The sequence below is a fragment of the Gracilinanus agilis genome, chromosome 1, assembly GCF_016433145.1.
Source record: "Gracilinanus agilis isolate LMUSP501 chromosome 1, AgileGrace, whole genome shotgun sequence".
Lineage (NCBI taxonomy): Eukaryota > Metazoa > Chordata > Mammalia > Didelphimorphia > Didelphidae > Gracilinanus > Gracilinanus agilis.
The window spans coordinates 796844398-796870859 of NC_058130.1; the positions used below are offsets into that span (position 1 = coordinate 796844398).

The 26462-nt window shown below is 38.1% G+C and overlaps 1 protein-coding gene across 1 annotated transcript in view; it reads right to left on the minus strand.

Annotated features, from left to right (window-relative positions):
* Positions 1 to 21134, minus strand: part of LOC123246191 (vomeronasal type-2 receptor 26-like) — a 33433-nt gene extending 12299 nt beyond the window's left edge. Inside the window, exons 1-2 of the mRNA XM_044675132.1 lie at positions 20836 to 21134; positions 7771 to 8062 (exon numbers count right to left, since the gene is read on the minus strand). Of these exons, the coding sequence (XP_044531067.1) occupies positions 7771 to 8062; positions 20836 to 21089 (546 nt within the window). The 5' untranslated portion in view covers positions 21090 to 21134. The remainder of the gene's footprint in view (positions 1 to 7770; positions 8063 to 20835) is intronic.
* Positions 21135 to 26462: the final 5328 nt, after the last annotated feature.

Genomic DNA, 26462 nt, shown 5'->3' on the forward strand with positions numbered 1-26462 from the left:
TGAAGGGAACACAAACTATCTACCAAACATTCCCGGATACAACCAATGAAAAAACTTCTGATTTGGAGCTTGACAATTCTTTAGATGTTAGAGTGGACAGTGAATTAGATCAAACCTCCACTTCTGCAGCCCTTAGCAAAAGCCAGCATGAAGTTTGCATAACTGATAATGACTCTCCAGCTCTCAATGAGAGAGAATATTCTCTGCTTTCTGTTGTTCTTCTGATTCTAAACTCGACATATCTGATGGTGCTACAGAAAGTTCTAGTTTAGATACAAACGACCATATGCAATACTGGATCGATAATAAGCGTACACACAAAACTGAGGATTCTTTACTACCCCTAGTACCAGTGAAGTCCAATGACAGTGGGGAACCACTAGTTACCTTAGAAATTGGGGGGGGTACACTATGAAGGACTACTAGACACTGGTGCAACTTGTCCCATTTTATGCGAGGCACCCAAAGGATGCCAATATCAGGGTAGTTTGAGAGTAAGAGGAGCTTCTGGGATAGCCCAACAAGTCCCAAAGCTAAAAGTTAAAATGATAAAATTCGGCCCTCTAACTCTCAAATACACCTTTTTATTAATGCCATCATGTCCTTCGAACCTTGTGGGATGAGATCTCCTATGCAAATTGGCTGCCACCATCCAATGTCAACTGGATGGACAAATTTATCTACACCTACCCAAGAGATCTCTAAAACACCATCCCATTTTATTTTTAGACCCAATGTAATGAGGAACCCAATTACCAATCAAATGACAACATCTATGAGGTTCCTAACAATATTCCTGGTTACGTGTGGGCTAAAAATTCTAATGAGGTAGGCAGGATTTTATCTGCAGAACCAGCAAAAATAGAGGTAAAAGAAGGCTTATCTCCAAGAATTCCTCAGTTCAGACTTAGCCAAGAGGTGATAGAGGGAGTGAAACCCATTAAAGAAAGTTTATTAAAGCAGGGTATATTAAGATATGGCTTTTCACAATATAATACACCAATCATGCCTGTAAAGAAAGCCAAATTATCTCCTGATGGGAAGACTCAATGGCATTTAGTACAAGACTTCAGAGCAATCAACGACCATGTGCAAAAGACCTATGCCATGGTACCGAGTCCATCACAAATCATAGCAACAATACCACCTAAGCTGCTTGGTTTACTGTTCTGGACCTGAAATCTGCATACTTCTCTGTTCCCATGCACAGAGACAGCCAGAAGCTGTTCACTTTCACGTGGGAAGGCAAATCCATCTAATGGACCCATTTGCCCCAGGGTTTTTCAGATTCAGCTTCGGTCTTCTGTCAAATCCTGCAGAGAGAACTTGAGTCGATAACTTTCCAAGACAGCAAAATGGTACATTATGTTGATGACATACTGCTAATGTCACCATCTGCTGAAGTCTGCTATACAGACAGCGTGCACTTAATTAAAGAGCTAGGCAAAAGGGGCCATAAAATTTCCAAATCGAAACTTCAATTCATGATGGAAAAAGTAAATTATTTAGGATTCATCCTAGAAAAAGGCTCCAGAAGAATTTCCCAAAAGAGAACACAAGATATACAGAATTTGAGTTTGCCTAAGACCAAGAGGCAGCTCAGGGCAATCATAGGAGTAACGAGTTTCTGTAGAAACTGGATTCCAGGTTTATGCTCTCATCGCTAAACCTCTGATAGAGCTAACCAAGAAGGAAGTTCCAAAATCATTAAAACTATCAAAAGACCATGTCCATGCTATAGAGAAATTAAAATTACTCTATTAGCTCCAACCCTAGGTATCCCTGATCATGACAAACCTTTCCTCCTTTATGTCCACAAGGATAAAGGGATAGCCTCTAGTGTTCTCACTCAATCATTCAGAAATACCCTAAGACCAGTTGCCTATTATAGCTCAAAATTAGATTTAGTAATCTGTGGCATGCTGTTTAAGAGCTATTGCTGCTGTAGCCATCATGATTAGAAAAGCATCATCCTTGGTATTAGGGGGTGAACTAAAAGTATTTTCCCCACACGAGGTGGAATCTATTTTAAGAAATACCACACTACAAGCATCCACCTCCCAAAGACTATCACAATACCAAGCAATCTTGTTGGCTAATGAAAACATAACTTTTCACCCGTGCAGAAACTTAAATCCTGCAACTCTGATCCCAGATTTACCTCTGGAGGGAGAAAGTCTACACATCTATGAAGATGCACTTAACATCGTGCATAAAACAAGGGCAGATTTAGTTAATAAGCCCATGGAAAACCCTGATTTGACCTTATTCACAGATGGATCTTCATACATAGTAGACAGAGATATACCGGAGCAGCTGTAGTGACAACCTCTGAGACTCTTTGGTACTCATCTTTGCCATCCACTATGAGTGCTCAAGGAGCAGAATTAGTTGGATTGATTCATGCTCTAATGCTTGCCAAAAATCGCAAAGCGAACATTTTTACCAATTCTCGTTATGCTTTCACAGTAGTACATCATTCTGGTGAAATCTGGAAAAATCGAGGCTTCATTATGTCCAATGGCAAACAGATAGCATATGGGAATTTAATTAATCAGTTGTTGGATGCAATCCAATTACCAGCCCACGTGTCAGTTATTCATTGCAAGGCTCATACTAAAATCCAAGGGCCAGTGGAATTAGGGAACAAACGTGCTGATATCATAGCCAAATTTACAGTGAGGTATGGACCAAGTACAATTCTGAACTTATCTTTGGTGGAGGAAGATGATCTCAAAAACGCATACTCCCCAAAGGAAGTGAAGAAATTGGAAGAAACATCATGGTGTATATTTAACTAAAGGAGTTTGGCTGGGGACAAATGGAAAACCTATGTTGCCTAGATCCCTATATTTCACCTTCTGCAATGCACTACACTAAAAAGGTCATTATGGAAGTCTGGGCATGGCAGATTCCATAACTAGGTATTAGAATGCAAGGGGCATATATGAAGTTGCTATGAGAGTTTCACAGAGGTGCAGAATTTGTATGAAATATAACCAGACAATTACAAAAGTCCACAGTCTGGGAGGCAAACCACTAGCCTATACACCATTCGAATGCCTACAAATTGACTACATAACTATGCTAAGGAGTCAAGGTTACAGATATGCATTAGTGATAGTGGATAGATTAAGTGGCCAGAAGCTTTCCCAGCAAAATGTAACACATCAGCGTTTGTTGTGAAAGTCTTACTGAGAGAATTAATACCCAGATTCTCTATTCCTTTACATATTGCTTCTGATTCTGGTTCCCATTTCACTAATAAGATTTTAGCTATGGTATATGAGACCTTAGGAGTCAAACAACATCTTCACTCAATATACAGACCCCAGTCCAACGGACAAATTGAACGTGTAAATAGATCTTTGAAGACTCTTATAGCCAAAATCTGTGCAGAATCTCACATGAAATGGCCTGATGCTTTACCGTTGGCACTATTCCATCTCAGACGCCAATCCAACAGCATTACACACTTATCACCATTCGAAATGCTGTATGGCCATCCACCTTTCCATGGAAAATCACCTCAAAGCATTCACAAATTATCATATTTGGGTATGGAATGCAAACTCTATGAGTACATTAAATTACTCAAGCAACGCTTAAACCAACTTCATAAAATTGGCTTGATACATCAAAGAGTACCCTTTGATTTTAGTCTACACAATTTCCAACCTGGAGATTATGTTTATATCAGAAACTTCACTAGGAAGTCTGTGTTAGAACCCAAGTGGCAAGGACCATCCCTGGTAATTTTAACAACTCCGAGTGCAATAAAAGTTAAAGGAAGGTATCCTTGGTTCCATGTCACTCATGTCAAGCCAGCAAAAGACATGTCCCAATAACAACCACAAGACCCAGTTATTATACAGCACAAAGATAAATTAGTACCAACAAATCAATCAAATAAATCCTTAGATTTATATATCTATATATACATAAGACCATAGAATCAGAGCATGAATTAGAACCAGAATTAGATCAAGAACCAGTGAGTAATCAGACATTACATCAAATTTTACACCCAAATGATTATCACAATCCCAATTACATCTTAAAAGAATCACCCATAAACCATTATGACAATGAAAAAGAATCAACAGCAGAAGACACAACATTTGATTTGCAACCAGTCCAAGACCTAGACACTGACATTGATGAATAAATGAAAACACAAAAGACTTTATCATGAACTCTTGTTACCTGTAATCATCTTTATTAAACCAAAAAAAAGGAAACAAAAGATTAATCACGTTTCATAGACATTTTGAACTTTGTTCCTGAAACAAGTCAACATAGCAGAACATCAGTTCCAGTGCAAGATGACAAGTGCAGGTACATCAAATGACACAAGTCAACACAACAGAACATCAGTTCCAGTGCAACTTGACAAGCGCGTGGGTAACATCAAATGACACAAGTGAGCTGTTACTGACTTCACAGATCATCATAAGGACAGCAAACCTAAGGACTACAAAAACCATCTATGATTGAATACACAATCGGTGTATGGGACAACAAACTACACTGTGAAGAGGAGCATTGGAGCAGGATTGGACCCATGCATTTGAAAAACATAACTTACACCCAACAGAATTCTCACTGCATCCAACACTTTAGATTCCATCCACACAGTACATATACTTTGCAGAAGAATTCCAGTGGAGGAAGTATGTAACACTTCATTACACAGGAAAGGTCACACTAGACAACACATAGAACATTTTCTGATTTCACATTCACATGTAAAACACTAACTTACACTTAAGAGAGAAGTTTGTATGTCTTAGCAGAGTTTTCCTCTTACTTTGGTTCAGACACCTTCTACTCAAATCACCTGACATTTCTTGTAAATAATGTATATATGTAAATGTTTGCCTACTAATCCTTAGCAATAAGTTTTACTAACACACAGGGACGGTTAGTTAGTTTGATAAGTTAGAACAGGGACAGGATTTTCTAAATTCTCTTTGTAAATACTGTACATAGCTTAAGTCTATAGTTTAACCAAAAGACTTACAAAGAATATTAGTCTACTTATTCTTCCTAACATTTCTAACATAGGCATAAGTGTACTAACATATTCATATACTAACTTTAGAAAGTGAATTAGAATTTAGAAACTTAGATGGCAGAAATTTTTCTTGATACTTTTGTTGTTAGTTCATGAAATTAGGTAAGTACATAGATAGAATTTATTACATTGTTTTAGTTAACAAATGTTAGCTTTGAGACTGTTTGTGAATGTTTGCATTTAATCTCCTTTTCCTTTCTGTTCAAAATTTTTGCAAAACAAAAAACCCCATTCCTTTCTTATGCCTTTCCCATAATCCATCTTAATTTTAACTTAGACTAGTCTTAGCATAGTTTAGGAGTAAGCAACCCTTTTTTATTATTTTACAAAACTTAGACAGGGATAAGAGCATAGTTATATTTTAGCTTAGAATAAGAGTAGTAACCCTTTAGATCTTAGCAACCAGAAAATGTTGCAAGGTGCAAATTTTCCAAAAGACAAATAAGCAGATTGTAATGCGAGGTGGCTAACAGAAACCTTTTGCTTCTGTAATTTCAAACAGTCACAAAAAGTCAGTTAAAGATTTTAGAATCTTCAGAAAGTCAGTTAGAACATGAAGCTATAAATAGAGGTGGAGTTCCAACTGATGGGGCTTTTGCCTTTTGGTTTTCACTGTGGCTGGAGGCTTTTGCTTTGGCTTAGCCTGTTAGCTTCAACCCTTTTGGCTTGGCTTTGGCCTAATTGCTTCGGCCTTGGCCTGTGCTTATTTGTCTTGGGGAAATTTAGACTTATCTCATTTCTCTGGACCTCTCCCTGATCTCTCCATCTACATCCCTCCCTTTCCCCTAAATTTCCTTTGGGCCCTGGGTGGAAGGGAGGGCTTGGTGATTGGACGTTGTGGGTTTAGTTTCTATAGACAAGTAGAGTATCTTCAAATAAGTTACCCCTAGTTTTAGTGATTTGATAAAGACTTTACTTAAAAGGCAATCAAATCTTCCTGACTGGGAGAGCCAGACTCTCTCAGTTTAACCCTCTCCATGACACATCCCCCACCATCACCCTTCTCCCTAGCAGCAGTTAGAAAATCCTGAACCTCTTTCCCTCTGATTAACCTGAGATTAATAAATCCCCTTGTTACCTACTCAAAGTCTCTGGTGAATCATTATATTGAGGACTAAGGCAAGGGCTAAAGAGAGAAAGAATCATTTTTTTTGAATTTCTTGAGGGGAACTGCAGGCATCTATCTTGGGAGGAAGTACTTACCCAAGACTTCCTGCAGCAATCAGTTTGACTGGCAGGGAGGAGCCCTTTAACTCCTCCCTGAGGGACTTTAGAAATTAACAAGAGAAAATCCTCCATCCAAACCTAAACATTTCTGAGTGGCCTAAACTCCTTTACATCATAGGGATACCTTCTCTGCTTGAAGGGCCCAGCCTATTTCCCCAATATCCTCTGACACTAGCCTCCTGTGATTAGCCTGTTTTAAGCTGCCTCTCCTGAATACCCCATCTATTCCCTCACCATCCAATATACCACCTCATTCTTTCCTTCCTTAAACTCAGCCATCCCTTTCATTCCTCCTCCTAATACCTACCTCTCCTTTATCCCTTCCTTTAACCTAAAGATTAAAATATTACTCACTTCTTGATAACAGTAAGTGTCTAAGTAAAGAAGGTTGGATTTGAACTTATGCAGATGAGTCTTCCTGATTCGAAGCCCAGTGCTCTATCCACTTTGCTACCTAACTGCTCTGTGAAGAGATAGCCTCTCTCACTGTAAAGGCAAACTTTTCTAAATGAACCCTTGATGCCATCTCATTCCACCTTTTTCACTAGATTGCCCTGGTTGTCATTTCTACTCTCATTAATCTGCAATGTCTCTCTATTAATGTCTGTTTCTCATTGCTTACACATATGTCCATGTCTTTCTCCTCTCAATCTAAAAACAATTTTCATTTGCTCCTACCAACCCTAGTAGTTATTGTCCCAAACATCAACTCCACTTCACAGCTTAATTCCTTGCCAAATTCATCTATATTCAATACCTCCAGTTCCTTTCCTCTTGCTTTCTTCTAAGCCCTCTGCAATATAGCACTTAAAATCTTTGACTGCAGTTGTTCTCTCCAAAGGCACCTCTTATTCCTTAATTGTCCAGTTGATGCCCAAATCTTCATCCAAATGGATTTCAGGGAAGCTTCTGATAGTGCAGATTCTGCTCTTCTCCTTCATATTGTGTCTTCTCTCCATATTTGTGATGCTATTTCCCTCTGGTTCTCTAGCTATCGGCAGGACTGATTCTTCCTAATCTCATTTGCTACACATCCAGGAGATTATACTCTCCAGGTTTTAGTGTCCTCCAAGGGTCCATCCTGGGCCCTCTGTAGGGAGTATGAATGCAGTGGAAAGAGCATTGAATTTGAAATCAGGAAGATTTGAATAGAAATCTGTCTTTAGACTCTTATTGATAGTGTGACCATGGAAAAATCACTTCATTTCTGTGTACTTCAGCTAGGATTAATAGCTTTACCTTCCTCACAAGGTTGTTGTAAGGATCAAATAAGATAATATTCATAAGAGTGCTTAAAACAATGCCTGGCACTCACTGAACCCCCTCTAACTGCTTATTTCTTACCCATCTCATACTAGTTCTATCTTTTGTGTATAATCTGGATGATGCACAATGGGACAACCATCTCCCCTCTCCTAAGCTTGAGTGAAAAAGGTTTAGGAGGCATCAAGCTCAACATCACCCACCTGTGGGAAGTTGTAGAGTTCAAGGAGGGTTCCCATCTGGACAGACAGAGCTGATGTAGCTCCTCCTATGACAGCCACAGATTTTTCCTGCTTTCTGCAGCTATAGTTAGGGACTAGCTGACTTTCTCCTGTCAACCACTGCAGGGAGCTCTCCAAGGTCCTCTCATCACTGTGGTAGGCATTATAGACTTGGAATCCCAGGGAAATGTTAGGCAATAGAACAGGGTCCCTATTGATCTCCTGCATAGCAAACCTCATGGTCATGGCCTGTTGGAAGTTTTTGTGGAGCCACCTGTGGGAGACAGGATTGGAAACCACTGACAAAGTCTTCAAAGAGAATTCTTTTTTTAATTTAAATTTTTATTTAAAAATATTTTTCCATGTTTACATGATTTATTTTCTTTCCTTCCCTCTTCCCTCCCCCCTCTCAGAGTCAACAACCAATTCCACTGGGTTACAAATGTTATCACTTGATACCTATTTCCATATTATTCTTTTTTGCGACAGAGCAATCTTTTAAAACTAAAACCCCATCATATGCCCATATAAACAAGTGCTAAGTGACAAGTCATAGGTTTTTCTTCTGTGTTTCTACTCCCACAGTTCTTTCTCTTGCTGTGGATAGCATTCTGATGAGAATCCATTTTAGAAGGAAGGGTTCCTTGGCCATTTAAGAGTCACATATCAGGACTCCAGCTCATTTGGTGCTTACATAACAATAAAAACTACCAACATTTATACAGTGCTATGTACTGTTCTCACCTCTTTACAACTATGTTCACATTTAATCCACAGAACAACCGTGGAAGATATATTATTATCTCCATTTCACAAGTGGAATACTGAGAGAAACAGAGGCTTAATGATCTCTCCAAAGTCTCATAGCCAGAATGTGTTTGAGTCCAGATTTAAATGCAAGCCTTTCTGACTTGAGGCCCAGCCCTCTTTCCTCTGTGGTACTTGCTGCCCCATGCTGATTATTATTAAGGAGCTCCCTCATTCCTGTACTGCTCCCTCCATGTGATTCTTATGATGTCTAAGAATATTTCACTTGACTTTCTAATTTGAGCATGCCTTTCGGCCTCACTCACTTATTCAACAAATAAATATTGAGCAAATATGATTCACCAGATACCATCAGTGATCCAGATCATCCTTGTTTCCAGGCAGGTCTTTAATAAAGCAAAAGAAGCAAGAAATGTCCTCATTCCTTTAACACAAGGTAGTAGGGACCATACACACATGCATGACACAGAAATATATAGAGAATGAGGAGTACAAAGGGGTTCAGTTTCAAGTGAATCCAGAAGAGAAGGCTGCCTGGATTTGGTTACACCTATTAAAGGATGGGCATTAATCAATCACCAAGCATTTAGCTAACACATATGGTGCTAGATACTGGGAATGGGAAGAAAAGACTGAAACAGATCATGGGACCTCAGGGAATAGATTGCTGATCCTGGGCTACTGAGTTCAAATCCAGGCTCAGATCCTAGAAAGATACTTAAAAGCATCAACAACAAAAACACCTTGATCTGCCTCATCTAAAAATGGGGGAAATAATAGGATATAGCTCCCAGAATTATTGTAGAAAACAATCTTGTAATATTTGAAGTGTGTAGTATATTGCAAGAACAGCTAGATGGCAAAAGGGGATAGAGTGCCAAACCTAGAGTCAGGAGGAATTGTGCTAATCTAATCTAATCTAGCCTCACACATACTAGTGGCATGACTCTGGGCAAATCACTTAATCCTGTTTGCTTCACTTTCTTCATCTATAAAACAAGCTGGAGAAGGACATGACAAATTACTCTGATCTCTTTTCAATGAAAACCTCAAATGGTGTCATGGAGAAGATGTGAGTAATTGATGGAAAATAACAAGCTTATGCAGCACCCAATACACATTGGCACTTAATAAATGCTTGTTGCTTTCCTTTTTGCCCTCAAGGAGCTTGTGGAGATGGGTAGAAGGGAGAAGACAGCTAATTGGCAGAGTGCATATAGCTATTGGCTGGGATTCATATCTAGCCTTAAACTCTTACTGGGTTGTGTGATCCTGGACAAGCTACCTAATCTCTCTTCCTCTCATATAAAATGGAGATGAAAATGGCACCTCTCCCCCAGGTTGTTGTGAGGATGAAATGAGAGAATAATGATAAAACACTGATCAGAACATCTGCTATATAGAAGGCACTATGTCAGGGTGACTATTAATATTATTATCTTCTTTTCTTGAAGAGGGAACAATGTGAACAAAAATAAATGTAGGTTGGGAAACAAGAAGCCTGACAAATTTATACACAAAGCATTTGCAGTTGGGTCTTGTCAATGTGTCCTGATTTTATGACCAAAGCCCTATCTGGCCTTCCCTTCCTCCCTCCTATAAGGATGATATTAGAAAATAAGTATTGTTTTATCAGTTTGGAGATAAGAAGTAGAAAAGCTGGCTTGAGAAAGAATTGGAGTTTCAAACAGAGCTGAGAGAGTATTAATTTCAAATGCTGACAGTTTAACCATTTTTCTATGACAGTTACTCTTTCTGGGTGTGGCTGCTTGACAGTTGGCTTCTGGCAGTTGGCAGAGTCACACACAGGAATTTTTTCTCTCAGGGATGGAGAGGTGACATCTTTGCCTGTCTCTCTGTATCTGAGAGAAAGACCTGAAGGAGCTTAGTGTTTTCTTTTCCAGCTTGGGAAACACTATTGATTATCCATTACTAATGTTTATAGATGGATTAATCTCTGAGAAGACCAAAGAAACCCTGATCTTTGGTTTGGACTCTGAGTCTGTTAAGGCCCAGAGTCCTAACTTGATTCTCATTGACACTCAACCAGCTAGCCTTCGTTATTTTTATAACTTAAAGGCAAAGTTAAGAATTATAAGGATATTATTGGTGAGGCTTATTTAGATTAGTATAAATTTGGGTTAGTCAGATCAGGGAGTATTAGTGTAGCCTGTGAAACAAAGGAGAAGCAGTTCCTTGCAGAACCAGGGAGTTTTATTTGGGTGGAGTTAGAATCCCTTAGAATTAGAAATCCTCTTTATCCTTATATATATTTTAAATAAATTATTTAATTTTCTATAGAAAGTCTCTTTAATGTTCCTTGTACCTGGCCCTGAAGGGAAGTTCATCTATGAGATTCACTTCACTTTATCACTGAAGATACTTTTGATTGCATCTATCAAAAGTATCTGAAACACTTTTGGACCTTTATTTGATAGTTTTTGTCCTTTACTTTTGTGCTTGCCATTAATTTTTTTACAGTTTGGTGAGACACAAAGGACAAAGAACCAGAAACTCTGATTTTTAGGGTCCAACTGAGGCAGTTGGAACCGTTATTTTAGCAGGAGGTCTGTTGAAGCAGCCAGAGCTGACAATTTCATTGTGAATGGTAGTAATAGTGAGCTGAACTTTAGGTGGCTCCAAAATCCATCTTTCAGTCAACTTGATACAAAGACTTTGAGCTCTCAGAAAACCTGGTGAATTAGCTGCATAAAATCACTATGGAATTTTTTCTGTTAGATATGGCTTCTCTCATTTTCACTATTATACCTGAATATACACAGAATTTACTTGCCTACGATTTTCTAATGCCACTACTTTCATCGACATTCCTACAACTAATCTCTTATGTCCCTGTGCTACTATTGTTCTTCATGTGCTTTTACGTGATGATCGAATCTTTGGCAGTTGTGTTTAAACATTTAAAAGCAAGTATCAAACAAGCTACTGCAAAGAATGATCTAATGTTAAAAGTGAACTAACTATCTAGAGACTGAAAAAGGTAGAATGCAAACTCTATATGAGGAATTACTCAAAGCTAAAGGGACAATGTCAAAAACTAAAGAACATGAAGCAATTAAATTAGTGGGTACAACTAAATTAGATAAACCAACTAAATCAGCAAAGGAAACTAAAGCATTAGAAAGCAAATCAGCTCATATGTTCCCTCTAAGGGAGGCACCTGTAGAGTCCCCAGAGCATGGTATACAGATCTCATATGCCACAAAATGTTTTCACAAACTGATATTGACAGTTCTAAGAAAAAATACCCTGAAATATGAAGAAGAACCAATGGGAGTTGTAAAGCAATTCAAGCACTTAGTCAAGCTTTACAATCCTTATTTCGGCTTTGACATCCTTATGGATGAATTATTGACAAAGAGGGGAAAACAGCAGATTACAGGAGACGCTAATAATAACCCCCTAATTACTGATTGGCCAACTGAGGGTCCTGGTTGCAGGGTACAGAAACTTATCTACAGCCAGGGAGGCAATAATTAAAACTATAAGGCAGGTGCCCAGGACACTGGTCTAAATTTGAGCGTCTAAAGCAGGAAGTGAGAGAGACTCCCTCCAATTTCCTTGATAGAATTGTTGACTATGCAGAAAAATGAATTGAGTTGGATATTTTAACAGATGAAAACGTAAATCATGCCCCGTGATCCAAAATTATTTTCAGAGTAACTGTCCAAATTTGTTTGATACGGGTCTTGATGAAATTCAGAGAATTGCTAACTATGTTTTCCAAGATGAGAAGATAGGCACTCAGAAGAGAAAATGATATAATTGATAACTTAACCAAAGAAATCACAGAGCTTAAACAAAAACTGAAATCCAATGAAATGCAGGAAAACACAATAGCTGCACTAAGAACTTATAGACAACCCAGAAATAACTACAACCCCAGACAAAACAGACAAACCCCAAGATGTTTTCTTTGTGACAGACCTGGTCATCTCATGAGAGACTGCAGATTTAGGGGACAATTCTTTGGACAAAACTTCAGGGGAAACTGAGGCAAAAGATTTAATTGCTTTAATGGATTCAAGCAAAATGGATATAGAAATTATGCATTTAACAAAAGATGTAATAATGGATTTAATAATGCATTCCAGTATGGGAGACCAAACTACCCAATTTATTTTGATACTGGATACTACCATAATTCACAACAAACCCCAGACCTGAAAACCTGTAATAATACATCAAAGCAGATGCTCATCCAAAATATTCCCAAGTAGCTGGTGAAAATCCCCAAAAATACGATTTGCAAAAACTTCATTATAAAGGTGTGCCAAGAACTGTGCAGTTAAAGATCTAGTATATGTTGAAAATGGACTAGGAAGTATGGGCAATGAAATAATAACTAATGAAAATGACAAAGAGATTTTAAAAACATGGGAAATGAGTATAGGAGAAATCAGTGAAGAATTAGAGAATGAGGAACAGGAACAAGTGTTGAGTTTTCCTGATCCTAGTGTATTAGCTCCTATAATACCTGTCCATTCTCTAGAAAATAGCACAGAACCCTATATAACCCTAAAAATAGGAACACAAGTATATCATTATCTCTTGGACACAGGTGCTGCCAAATGTTACAATTAAAATGGATATAGACGGATGTAAATAGAAGTATTAATATTTTAATTAAAGCCATGTTGGTAAAATAAAGAAGACCACACGCCTGCTAATATCTAATTGAAATCGCCCACCATACCTTCTGCCCACCTGGCTGCCTCATACCAAAAAGACCTCCCCCAATGACATCAGGAATACTTATACTGTTCATCTACATAATCACACTTCCTGTCTACCTGTATTACAAGAGGAATCAAGGGAAATGTAGTTTCCAAGACCCCTAAAAGTCCACAGGAAGTTTATGTCACATATCTAAATATTTAAGGCTCAAATGAACCCCAAATTTTCACTAACACACAAATATGTATAGCAAAAATTCCCTGAAGAGTGAAAAGCAGTGGGTTCAATGGGAAAAGAATTGCTCATGCAGAAATAATTTGAGAATTATTGTCATCTCTCCAACTATGAAAGGAGTTGGCAGTGAATCACTGCAAATGGTATTCTTTAGGACAAGACTGAGTTGCCAGAGGAAATCGTAGGGTGGATATGGCTGAACAATATGCTGCACAAAATGCTCCAGCTTGCATTATGAATCTCTATGTGATAGATACCACAGATAAAGAAAAAACATGTAATGATAAAGAGATTCAGAAGTGGGAGAAAAAATTTGCAGCTAGAAAAGAAAATGGGATTTGGATAGTGTCAGTGGGAAAACTAATTCTTCCAAAAGCATTTTACTCTTACATTTGCCAAGCAATACACAAAAGGGTCATTTTGGGACACAAGCATTAATTGATACTGTCAAAAGAACTTGGATATTTCTGGGAATTAGCACTGTGGCAAATAAAATCTGCTCATCTTACTCTGTGTGTGCACAATATAACCAAAGCATATTTAAGCAAAAGGCTTTTGGTGGTCATCCACTAACTCACATACCATTTGAGCATTTACAAATAGATTATATCAACATGCCCAAATCAGGACAATTTAAATTTTGTCTGGTAATAGTGGACTAACTAACTAGATGGCCAAAAGCTTTTCCATCTAGCAAAACTGCATTAATCTTTGTAGCCAAAATCTTGTTGAAAGAGACCATTCTAAGATCTGGTATACCACTGAGAGTAGATTTTGACAAAAGGAGCCATTTTACAGATTCGGTTCTAAAACAAGTTTATTAGAATCTGGGTATTGTAAGTGTTAAAATTAATGGTTTGGCTAAATATGTGAAAATTATAAATCTTTTATTTATAAAGTAGAGAAATACAAAAGGGTAGAAAAGACATTAGCCTATCTAACCAAATCTCAGCCAGGACTTGTTAACCCTCAGTCAGAATTAAACTATCTTCAGAAGACAGGAAGGGGAAACCAGCTATCCACTCACCCAGAACAATGACTGGAGCTGAAGGTGACTCCTGAGGCGTACTTTCTTCTTTGAGCCAACCTTCTTCCTGAAGCTGACATCCTTCTTGGAGTTCACTCTCTCCTTCTTGGAGTGACTGACTTTTCTTGGAGTTCACTCTCTACTAGCCTTCTTCATCAGAATCCTTCACCAGACTTCCTTCACCAGCCTTTTATGGTGGTTTCCTGTCCCTGCCCCTTTCACACTGGTCTATCACAGCTTCCATATTGTCTGAGTTCTCACCTTTGGAACCACACCTCTCTGAGTGTGTGAACTCTTACATTTCTGGCTTGTTCTCACCTAGCATCAAGTAAGGTGTAAACTCACTAAGTGGTTTTCAAGCTTCTCCCATCTAGTTCAAGCTTGTGTTGATTCAAAGTTATTGCCAACAAAAGTGCTAACTAAGCAAAGAGAACCAAGGATTCCCTTTTCACAAGTGTGAACTCAAAGAGAACCAAGAATACCCTTTTACAATATCATGTGTTATATTGAATCTCTGGGAGCTTGAAGTTCACCTTTGATTGACAAATAAGTCAGTTGGATGGAATATTCCCAGGGAAGTCATGCGAAAGATACCATTTCAACCTGTACCTGACCACCACCTTGGTGTCTACTGCCCCTAGATATTAGGAGTTTCATCATCTAGATATCTAGGTTTCCCAGGGCCTGGGAGGGATCCGGGAAGTGGGCAGGAGATGAAGAAGAGGGTGGAAAGGGTGGACATAACTTAACTGTAAGGCTGAAGAACTATTGAAAAAGAAGCCAAAGATATCCCAGCAATTTACCTACTCTGGTTTAGTCTTGGCCAGGCTGAACCAGAGAGAAGCTACATTGATTCTTCATCTGCCAGCAGTTGAGATTTCATTAGTAACCATTAGAATAGAGTCTCCTATACCATAGTCCTTTACCCATATCCTTCTTGTTTAATATAAAGTTTAAAGTACCTTCCTAAAGCAGTTTCAAAGCTCGTTTTGGGAAGGGAGAAGTCGCAGTCAGAATACAAGGCGTTATCCTAGCTAAAGAGCCCAAATCAACATATCAATTAACCCCAGTTGGGTCCTGAAGGGATATACCTCTTTGACCTGAAGGATCCTGCCTGGGCAACTGTTATAAAGGAGAAGGGTCATCTTATTTCTCTCTGTACATCAATTTTAACATCTCAAATAGATCAAGAGACCTCCAATAATTATAACACATGCCAAAATTTCATGTTCCTTATCACCCACAAAGTTCTGGTCAGGTGGAGAGACTAAGCAGAAAACTCAAAAGTATGGTTGGGAAATTATGCATGGAAACTCATTTGAAGTGGCCAGAGATTTTATCTCTAGCGCTATTCTATCTGTGCACTAGACCAAGAGGAGATGTGGGTATTTCACCATATGAAATGTTATTTGGACATTCACCATTGAAGGCAAAAAGTTTTAAGATAGCTTATGTATCTATGCTTGGAGGAGGTCTTGCACTTGCCGAATACATCACAGAATTACAAAAAATGAGTCCGTTAGATTATGCACTCCATACGATAAAAACTGGAGGTTCAGTTTACATTAAAAACTTTAATAGAACTAGTGCAACAGAACCATTATTTCATCAGACAACATGCCTGCAGTCAAAAAGATATCAGAAGAAGAAATTATTCAAGAAGAAGAAGAACTTAGAGACAAAGAGCAAGATCTAGACAAAGGAGAAGACAACAGAGAAACAAAGAAAATGACAGTGGAAAGGATGAATGAACTGTAACGAAGACATTACAGAAAAAAATAAACATGGAGAAGAGGAACACAGACTGATTATGGACATGAACTGTAAGATTTTTGCACCACTCTAACATTACACACTTTCACTATAGTTGAAAACAAACACTACATAGTAACAGTAGAAAGACAGAAGACAGTAGCAGAAGAGAAGATTTTAAAGATTTGGCAAGTATTCACTACAAAATAACACACACATATAGAATACATTTCTCACAAACTCTGCAACAACATAACCAGGTGATGAGTATTTATAGAAATAAATTAATACAGATAAATCACCTTGGCAAAATAATAATTGTACACATTAAATTAATAAGATCTTATAACATCAGAAGAAAACATACACATCTTTTTAAAAGAAAGTCTTTAAGGTTTTCTTAGACTATCTTAAGGGGGAAGTTTATTTTCTTCCTGCAACATGTAAATAGTTTCTACATAACACATACACAGGTGTAGAAATTTTATATATCTGTATATTTCTATAGATGTGTATATAGTTAAATTGTTACAAAGTTTTTACTTTATTAGTATAGTAAGTTGATTTTCAGTTTTAATGTAGTTAGTTTTAGTTTTCTGTATTAGCAATAGGATAAGGTCTTAACATAGTAAAAAATTCCGTTTGAATTATTCAAATAGGATTTGTAAAATACAGCTTGCATGAGTTTTGAATAGTTATTATTTTACATAGACTAGTTTTTTGTAAAACATAAGTTAAATTGTTTTTTTTGTAACCGTATTTTATTGTTTCAAATGTTTTTCAAAAGTTTGCATTTTGCATTTCCGTAATTGTATGTTTTGCACTTGCATTTGTGCAACTATAGTTTCATTGGTTATTTGTTTTCATTGAAATTATCTTTTCTTTAATTTATATCCCTAGTACAGGTTAGCATACATAGATGTAACAATAAGAATAGGATAAGATAAGCATAATATTAAGAGTTTTTTAGGAAATATAATAATAATATTAGGTATAGCTTTAGAATTACATAGAATAGCGAGCATAAGGGAGAGAATTTTTATTTCTCCATGTGCTTGAAAGGGGAAAACTATAAGGATGATATTAAAATTAGTTTAGAGATAAGAAGTAGAGAAGCTGGCTGGAGAAAGAATTGGAGTTTCAAACAGAGCTGAGAAAAGATTATTAACTTCAAATACTGATATTTTAACCATTTTTTCTGTGACAGTTACTCTCTATGGAGAAGATAACATTTTTGCCTCTCTCTCTGCCTGAGTTAAAGACCTGAAGGAGCTTAGTGTTTTTTTTTCCAACTTGGGAAACACTATTGATTATCCATTACTGTTTATAGATTGATTAAACTCTGAGAAGACCAAAGAAACCCTGGTCTTTGGTCTGGACTCTGAGTCTATTAAGGCTCAGAGTCCTAATTGGATTCTTGTTGAGACTCAACCAGCTAGCCTTGGTTATTTTTATAACTTAAAGGTAAAGTTAAGACTTATAAGGATAATAGTGGTGAGGCTTATTTATAATAGTATAAATTTGGGTTAGTCAGATCAGGGAGTATTAGTGTAGCCTGTGAAACAAAGGAGAAGCAGTTCCTTGCAGAACCAGGGAGTTTTATTTGGGTGGAGTTAGAATCCCTTAGGATTAGAAATCCTTTTATCCTTATATATATTTTAAATAAAGTTTAATTTTCTATAACAAGAGTCTCTTTAGTGTTCCTTGTACCTGGCCCTGAAGGGAAGTTCATCTATGAGCTTCACTTCTCTTTATCACTGAAGATACTATCAAAAGTATCTGAAACAATTTTGAATTTTTATTTGATTGTTTTTGCCTTTTATTTTTGTGGTTCACCCTATATTATTTTTATACTCCCCACTTTCTCTTCCCTGTTAAGGATCAAGAAGAAAAAGTCAAAGTTACCTAAAACTGTCTGTTACAACCAAGCCTTTAATCAGACAATCCCCAGCAAAGAGCTATGCAAAGACCTCTTATTCATGTCAATATTTTCCAGGACCATTACTTACATCTAGGAATTTTTCTTTGGCAGATTCAATTTTTAAAGAAAACTAGATGTATTTTCTCAGAGGCAGCAGCTAGATAACAGAATTCCTTAATCGCCTTATTTAGTCTTGTGTTCACATCCAAACCAACTTTACCTATAGAAAGCACCTTTATTTTCCATCCTGATAATATGCCTGTCAGGTCTCTGAGAATTTGAGATGCTGTATTCATTCTTTCTATGTTTTTTCATCAGCTGTGTACCATGCCACTCCATCACAAAGCCTTTATTGGTTCTCTCAGCTGCTAGTGCCCTCCACCTCATAAATACCAATATTCATTTTGACTAGATTCTGTTTATATTTGTATTTGCTTATATTCTCTTCCCCATTAGAATGAAAGGTCCTTGAAGGCAGGGAATATCACATTTTTATCCTTGTATCCCCAATATGTAGCATAGGACCTAGGACACAGTAGGCGGTTAATAAATGCCTGCTGAATTGATTGGTTTGTTTCTAAGTCACTCACATTCTCTGCAGTTAGAAGAAGGTACTGCAGAATGAGTTCTTTGTCTCCATCTTACTCTTCACAAAGGAAGCCCATCCTTTGTGCAGAGACAAAAAGGACATTTAGTTTACAGGAGCACCTTGGTCTAAGGCTACAAACAGAGTAGGAGCACTGTTGCTCCTCTAAAGCCAACCATCACAAATCCTGTCAGGTAGAGAATAATGAAGGAAGAAGAAGGGCTAGTGAATACCTCAAAGCATTTGAGAATATGTGACTAAGGATATAATGGCAGGCATTCATATAGTGTTTAAGGTTGGCAAAGTGCCTTACCTGTCCAACGGATCCTCACAACAACTCTGGGAGATAGGTCCTATTATTATTATTATTATTTTACAGAAGAAGAAACTGAGGCACAGGGAGTTTTCATGTCTTTCCCATGGTCATAAAGCTAGTAAGAGTCTGGGGTGTGATTTTAACTGAGGTCTTTCTGGCTAATTAATACAAACTGTTTCCTTATCTTGGATAATTAATGAAGATATAACTATGAAAAAGATGAAGTGACTCAAAGTGCAAATGCAGAAGGATCTCAATAGTGAGAAAGGCAGAGAGATGTAAGGAACATACAGACAGAGAGACATCCAGAGGAAGAGGTCAGAATACCCTCTGAGAAGGACCATCTGCCCTTCCATAATGTATATCCCATCACCCACCCCCAAAATCCCCTGCCACCTTTGAATTCCTCAGCCACAATAAAGTGAAGCTCTTTGTAACAGAATACTCCAGAGGAGAAGTGTGTGTATTTGCATGCATGCGCACACATGTGTGTGTATGTGTGTATATGTGTGTGTGTGTGTGTCAGTCCTCATCCCCAAAATGCAGATTCACAGGTGCTTACATTTGATGTTGCACTGCTAAAGAAAAGGTTCCTGCTATATTTATTCCTTAATATGTAACAGGAGCAGAACCCAGACAAAAGGCAGTCTCAGGCTGGCCATGAGCACAGTCTTCATATAGTCTAGTAAAGTTTTCAAAGAAAGCTCCTATTCCACTTCTCTGTGCTGCTTTGAGCTCAGCAGAACTTTCCTTGAGAAAGAAGCACCAAATGTTCACACATCACTCAAGGGAACTCTTCAGATATGCCTAAATAGGACAGGCATTTCATCATTAGTTTTTTATGTCCTTAAGGATTCATGTTTCCTATCACCAGTGCTTGAATATAGTTCTGTCCTCTCAAGAAACTCAATGCTAATGGTCCTCTGGCTCCCAGCTGCAGCCCAGGTTGGACCAGCCAGCCTTGTCAGACTTTTCTAGTCGGGAATACAAAAGTGTAAGGGCATAGTGTCAGTATGGACACAGAGGATCAGGGTATAGGAAGTGGAGGGATAAATGACAAAGAATATTAATAACTTTCATCTCTGATTCTTCTTGGGGTCATGATCTCTGTTTAAGGAAGGAGAAGTATAGGAGAGAAAGACAGAGAGACAGAGACAGAAAAAGAAAGAAGGGATACAGTTAGAGACAAAAACACACAGTGATATAGATATGGAGAGAGCAAGATAAAAATACAGATAGTCAGAGACAAGGAGACAGATAGATAGATATAAAGATGAAGGGAGAAGAGATGTAAAGACAGAAACAGAGACAGAGACAGAAAGAAAGAGACAGAGAGAGGAAAAATAGAAATGGAGAGAGAGAAAAAGACAGAGAGAACCAGGGAGAAACAAAGGCAGAATGATATGGATAGGGAGACAAAGATGGAGACTGAGAGAGACAAGACACACACACAGATGAGATTGAGACAAAGAAATACAGATAATAAAATGGGAAGAAACAGAGACAGAGAAAGATAGATACTGAAACGGAGGTACAGACAGACCTAGAGACAGAGAGAAAGAATACTTCCTCTCAAGCTTTGTAAGATAATCCAAGAAATGAAAACGGATTTGTAAGAACCAAAGTTGGAGAAGGCAGGGTGGATCTTAGTGGCTGGGGCCTCCCTCTTTGCTACTTCTTTAAAGAGTATGCATTTTAAAATCCACTCAAAGAAAATCAACCCTTCCATACAGACAGGCACTTACTGATAACTCCTACAGTCCTTGTTAGGCTGACTCGTAAAAATTGCTGATCCTGTGACATTGTTCACTTTCACTGCATACAGAGGGAGAAAACTTCCAATCATCAGGTCCCCATCTCTGGAAAAGCTAGGGCTGATTTTGGGGAAGCAGAGGGGCCCCTCTGTCTTATACACAGAAACTGGCAGTAGTGTCAAGAGTAGGGCAGAAAGCAGCCAGAAAGTGTTTCTCTGAATGTGAAACACCATCTCCCTGAACATCAGCCAAAGCCCCTAACCTGAGAGACGCCAAATAGCTGCCTGGAGCACAGCAAGTTAACTCCCTGGTCATTGGCTGATGGGGATCTGTCCAGCAATTGAAATATTGCTGATATCCAGTCTTGAGTCCACCATCTATTTCCGGAACTTGAGTTAGGTCCTTTTCAAGACCAAGGCCTGAATTTATAAGGTTTACTTTCCTGTTTCTCGGTACCCTTATGGTTCGGTACTGAGACAGATCCCTCTCCTCCCCACCCCCCACTCCCCTAGCCTCCAAAGAGATATCTGGGTCCATCAGGATCTCTGGGGATTATCCTTGCCTGGGGTATCTCCAGCTATGTCTCTGAATCCCAGGGAAAAACAGAAGTGAATAACATGTTTTCTCCTCTCCCTACCTGTTCCCAGAAGATTTTTCAGGATGTGTTAAACTTTGAAATCTCTTTCAGCCCTTCTCAGCTGGGGATATTTGTGTGTTCCTGTGTCAGAACAAGGCTGTTTGGAGCTGGCCCATGTTGCTGCTGTCAATCCAGATATCTGAAACCACAGAGGATATAGTTTAATCTGTGGCTGCTTTGGTATTAAGTAGTATGATATAGTAGAATGAATGGTAGCTTTGGAATCCAAAGACTGGAGTCAAAATACTGAATTTGCCACTTATACTTATTTTACCTTGGGCCATTCACTTAACTCAGTGGTTCCCAAACTTTTTTGGCCTACCGCCCCCTTTCCAGAAAAATATTACTTAGCGCCCCCTGTCACATACTATCACTGCCCCCTTACAGTTATTCACCGCCCCCAAATGCACCTGTGGCCATCACCGCCTCCCTGGATCGCTGCAGCACCCACCAGGGGGCGGTGGCGCCCACTTTGGGTATCACTGACTTAACTCTTACAAGTCTCAGTTTCTCTATATGTAAAATGAAGGTTTGGGAACAGATAATGTCTAAGGTTCCTTTGGCCTCCTGATCTATGATTCTATAAATGCAATAAGGCATATATCCTCTAGTCATAATAACAGCCTATTTATGTGATGGAGAATACTTCTGAGGCCAGCTCTAACTGTGAAACAAAGTCTTGGTCTGATTGAACCCTAAATGCCTCATGATCTTAGAGAAAAATGGTTGGTTGTTTTCTGTCCTTCATCACTCTGAAGAGGACCAAAATGACAGAACTATGTTGGAGTCAATGTGATTGATGAGATGAATTTGAGCTGGGAGGATTCTACCATAGGCTGAGTACAAATAGGACTTCTGAACATGTGGGTTGGAGAGTTGTCAAAATGTGTGCATCTCATGCCTCTTTTGAGTTCCTGCAATTCCACTTTGCTCATAGAGCTCAGCACCTTTTTGAGGCAGGCAAGCCACACTGGATGGTCCTGTACTAGTTTCCCCCATGTCTAAAATGGGTACCAGAGTTCTTCATAAGCTCTAGAGAATAGGAACATCTCACAAAGGGGAGTAGATTTACAGGGACAGATTAAAGTCAAAACCAGGCAGAGTAGCAGCTGCAAAGTAGAGTAAGTTGAGCTGAGTCTAGCTTCTGTTTTCCATAAAGGAAGGCATTAGGGAGAGTTTGGGACTTCTTCCTCCAGTCTACCAATCAGAGGAGAGAGGAGGCTGAGAGAGGTAGAATCACTCAAGGCTTGGGTTAGCATCATGGTGGAATGTTAAGAAGTGATGCACGTATAGTGGGAGGGATACCTTGTCCCTTGGAGTCCAAACCAGACAGAGTTGCAGATGCAAAATAAAGTTATAATACAGGTTATAATGCCCATTTAAAAATATAATTTCTATGAATAAAACTTCCAGTACTGAACAACTGGATAGTACAAAGGATTTCGGTGAGAACTTTGCTTTCTGAGTCTTCAGGAATTTTGACTGTAGCAACAGCAAACAATCACATCTTGACTACACTAAGAGATACAGTGCTTCTCAGAATAAGAAGTTACTTGTACCATTGTATTATCCCCTCACCCGAATTTATTGGGATTATTTTAATGATTTCTAGATACCTTCATTTAAGAGATATATTGTTAATCTAGAGAATATCCAAAATAGGTTTATGAAGAAAGAATTCTTGAGTCTAGACTATATGGGGATGGACTGAAGGGGGTAGAAAATTGAGTCATATTTATAAAATTATGAGTCATTCCCCAACTGACAAATGTTCAAAGAATATGAACATACAGTTTTTGGAAAAAGAAATCAAAACCAGTCATATAAAATTATCTAAATCATTACTGATGAGAAATGCAAATTTAAATGACTCTGAGGTACTACTTCACACCTGTCAGATCGGCTAATATGATGGAAGAGGAAAATGACAAATGTTGGAGGGTATGTGTAAGAGTAGGAACACTAAGCTCTCTTTGTAGAGTTGTGAACTGATCCAGCCATTCTGGTAGGCAATTTGGAACTAGGTCCAAAAGACTATAAAACTGTGTGTTCCCTTTGACCCAGCAATGTCACTACTAAGTCTGTATCCCAGAGAGATCAAAAACAAAAAAAGGAAAAGGACACGTATCATAAGAGGATTCATAGTAGCTCTTTTTGTATTGGCAAAGAATTGAAAATTGAGGGGATGCTCATCTTTTGGGGAATGGTTGAACAAGTTGTGGCTTGTGATTGTGATGGAACACTATTGTGCCATAAGAAAAGATGAGCAGGACACTTTGAGAAAATCTTGGAAAGATTTATATGAAGGGCTGCAATGTAAAGTGAGAAGAATCAGGAGAATATTGTATACGGTATCAGCAATATTGTACAATGATCAACTGTGAATGACTTAGTTATTTTCAGGAAAACAATGATTTAATACCATTCTGAAGGCCTTATGATGAGAAATGCTATCCATCTTCAAAGAAAACTGATGGAGTCTAAATGCAGTTTGGGGCATACTTTTTAAAACTTTCTTTTTCTTTGTTATATGTGTTTTCTTTTTACAATAGCTAATATGATTGGGCAACTTGCCCAGGATCACAAGCTAAGAAGTATGTGAGGCCAGATTTGAACTCAGGACCTCCTGTCTCCAGAACTGGTTTTCTATCCAATGAATCATTTATCTACCCCCTTGGACATATAACTCTTTTTATAAAACCCTTAATTTCCATCTTAGAATCAGTACTGCATATTGGTTCTGTCATGAAGAAATTAAGAGTTTAAGCAATAAGCATAAGTTGGCAGGCAGAGCTGTCAGGCAAGTGCTGAAAATTCCAAGTATGGAACAGTGAGAAGAAAAGGGAAAGTTTTCCCGAGAGACTCTGTGTGTGGCTGATGGCAGTTAGGTGCTTGACTTAGATGTTTGAAGTGGAGAGTCTTGGGAAGTGGATTGTCTCCTACAAGAAACCATCTGTCCTGTGAGGAAGATCAGGCTGAGTAGTGAATTTAGTTCCGGATAGTGGACATTCCAGACTAGTTCAACTCCATGAGGATTTATTTGCTGTGGTACCTGAGTTCCTGAAAAGCTGAGATCATCAATGAAGCTGAAGGACTCAGTAGTGAGACATCCATTCCCCTTCTGACCTGCCAGGCTTGTCCTGACAGCCTGTGTTAGTGTCAGTGTAGTTTGTTTCCCATCTTCCAATCCCTTGAGTTATTTAGCTTTAGTGTGACATTTTCCCTTATCACCTACCCCTTAACCTCACTATTAAACTGTTTTATATACTTCCTGTGTCTTCCTCAACCCCAAGAAAGAGCCCATAGTAAAATACTTTTAAACCCTGATTTCCCCTGGACTGTCAACTGTCAACTACCAGCTTGTGTGTGTACTCTGTCATTACCCATTTCCCACATCCCTTGTGTAGGTTTTCAGTGTATCTTGTGATTCCTATTAACTGTGGGTTTGTGGGTGTGGTCCTGATAATGTTTGGCACCCTAGTGTTTCACTTGTTAAAGCAGTTACTTATTTCAGTTCTAAGACAGAACAATTCTAAGAGCTAGGGAATGGAAGTTAAGCGACTTGCTCAGGGTCACACAGTGGGAAGTTTCTTAGGTCCGATTTGAACCCAAGACCTCCCATCTACAGGCCTTGTTCTTGATCCACTGAGTCATTTATTTATCCCCTTGGATGTATCTCTTAATGTGGCTTTAGATCACATAGGGAACTATAATTCCATTAATGACCTCCCACTTTCTATTCCCCCCCCCCCCCAGGACTTTTTTCAGATGAACTGTTATAGTGACACTTCTCCCATATTGTGCTTGTGAGGCCTACTTTTTTGAACCAATGTGTAGCACCTTACCCTTTTCACTACTAATTTTGAGCTGAGTCATTTTTCCTAATGTTCTATCCAATAAAGTTATTTTGGAAACCTGAGGAATCTGTCATCAAGTGTATTAGTTTTCCCTTTCAGTTTTGTGTAACTTATATTATTTATGTATGCCTTATTTGCCTTTATCCAAGTGACTGATAAAAAATGATTTAAGTATCATAGTGTAGAGGAATAAAAAGGACAAAATTCTAAGTCAGAATAGATGAGAGTGTTTCATTAATTCGTTGAAATTTTTGGCCAGGTGTTATAAACCTCCAGTTAACAGAGACTGGAGTTTGTTGAAGTCAAGTTGTCTCAAGATATAGCTTCAATATATACTATTTTAGGTATAACTTCATAAGGTCACCAAGCGATAAATAACTAGATAAAAGTTAATCTGTATCATAACCCAGTTAGAAACTTTCGGCCACATTTTTGCCAAGGATAGAAGGGGAATCCCAATGAGTAAATTCTAGAACACAGCAAGCTTTTTTTTTTACCCTTTCCTATATAGTAATCAACTATCAGTTTTTGCCTTTTAAAAATATACTCATGTAAACAATTGACAAATTTTAACTCCTAATAAGTTAATTAACATTCTCATAATTTTCATAAGTGATAACCAAATAATTTTTTGCCAAAACTTCCTTTGTACTACAGGCAAATCCAGAAGTTTCTAGTTCCTTGAGTTTCAGGACTTCAGAATACAAATAACAGAACAACTTTCAAATCCTTTTTGTCAATGTCTTTTAATAGTTCAGTTCATGATCTATAAAAACCAAATTATAAGAGAATTTTCTTTTCCAACAGCACATCTCTATAAGTTTATAAGATTTTACAATATCATATACATTGTGGATTTGAAAATGAAATAAAAACTATTACCAATCATATAATCTTAAGTCAGTGAAATACACTTCCAAATTACCATACACAGAGTCTTATCATCTTTTACATGTTACACTAATTATATCCAAAACCCTGTATGAAGTTAAATAGTAGAAAGTAATTATATTTCATTAAAGAAATAATATTAACACTACCTTGTTAAGCTTGAGTTCGAATTTGCTCTTTGAATTTTTTTCAGCTGTTTTTTAGTTAGAAAAGTCTGAAATTCCTCTACCTCT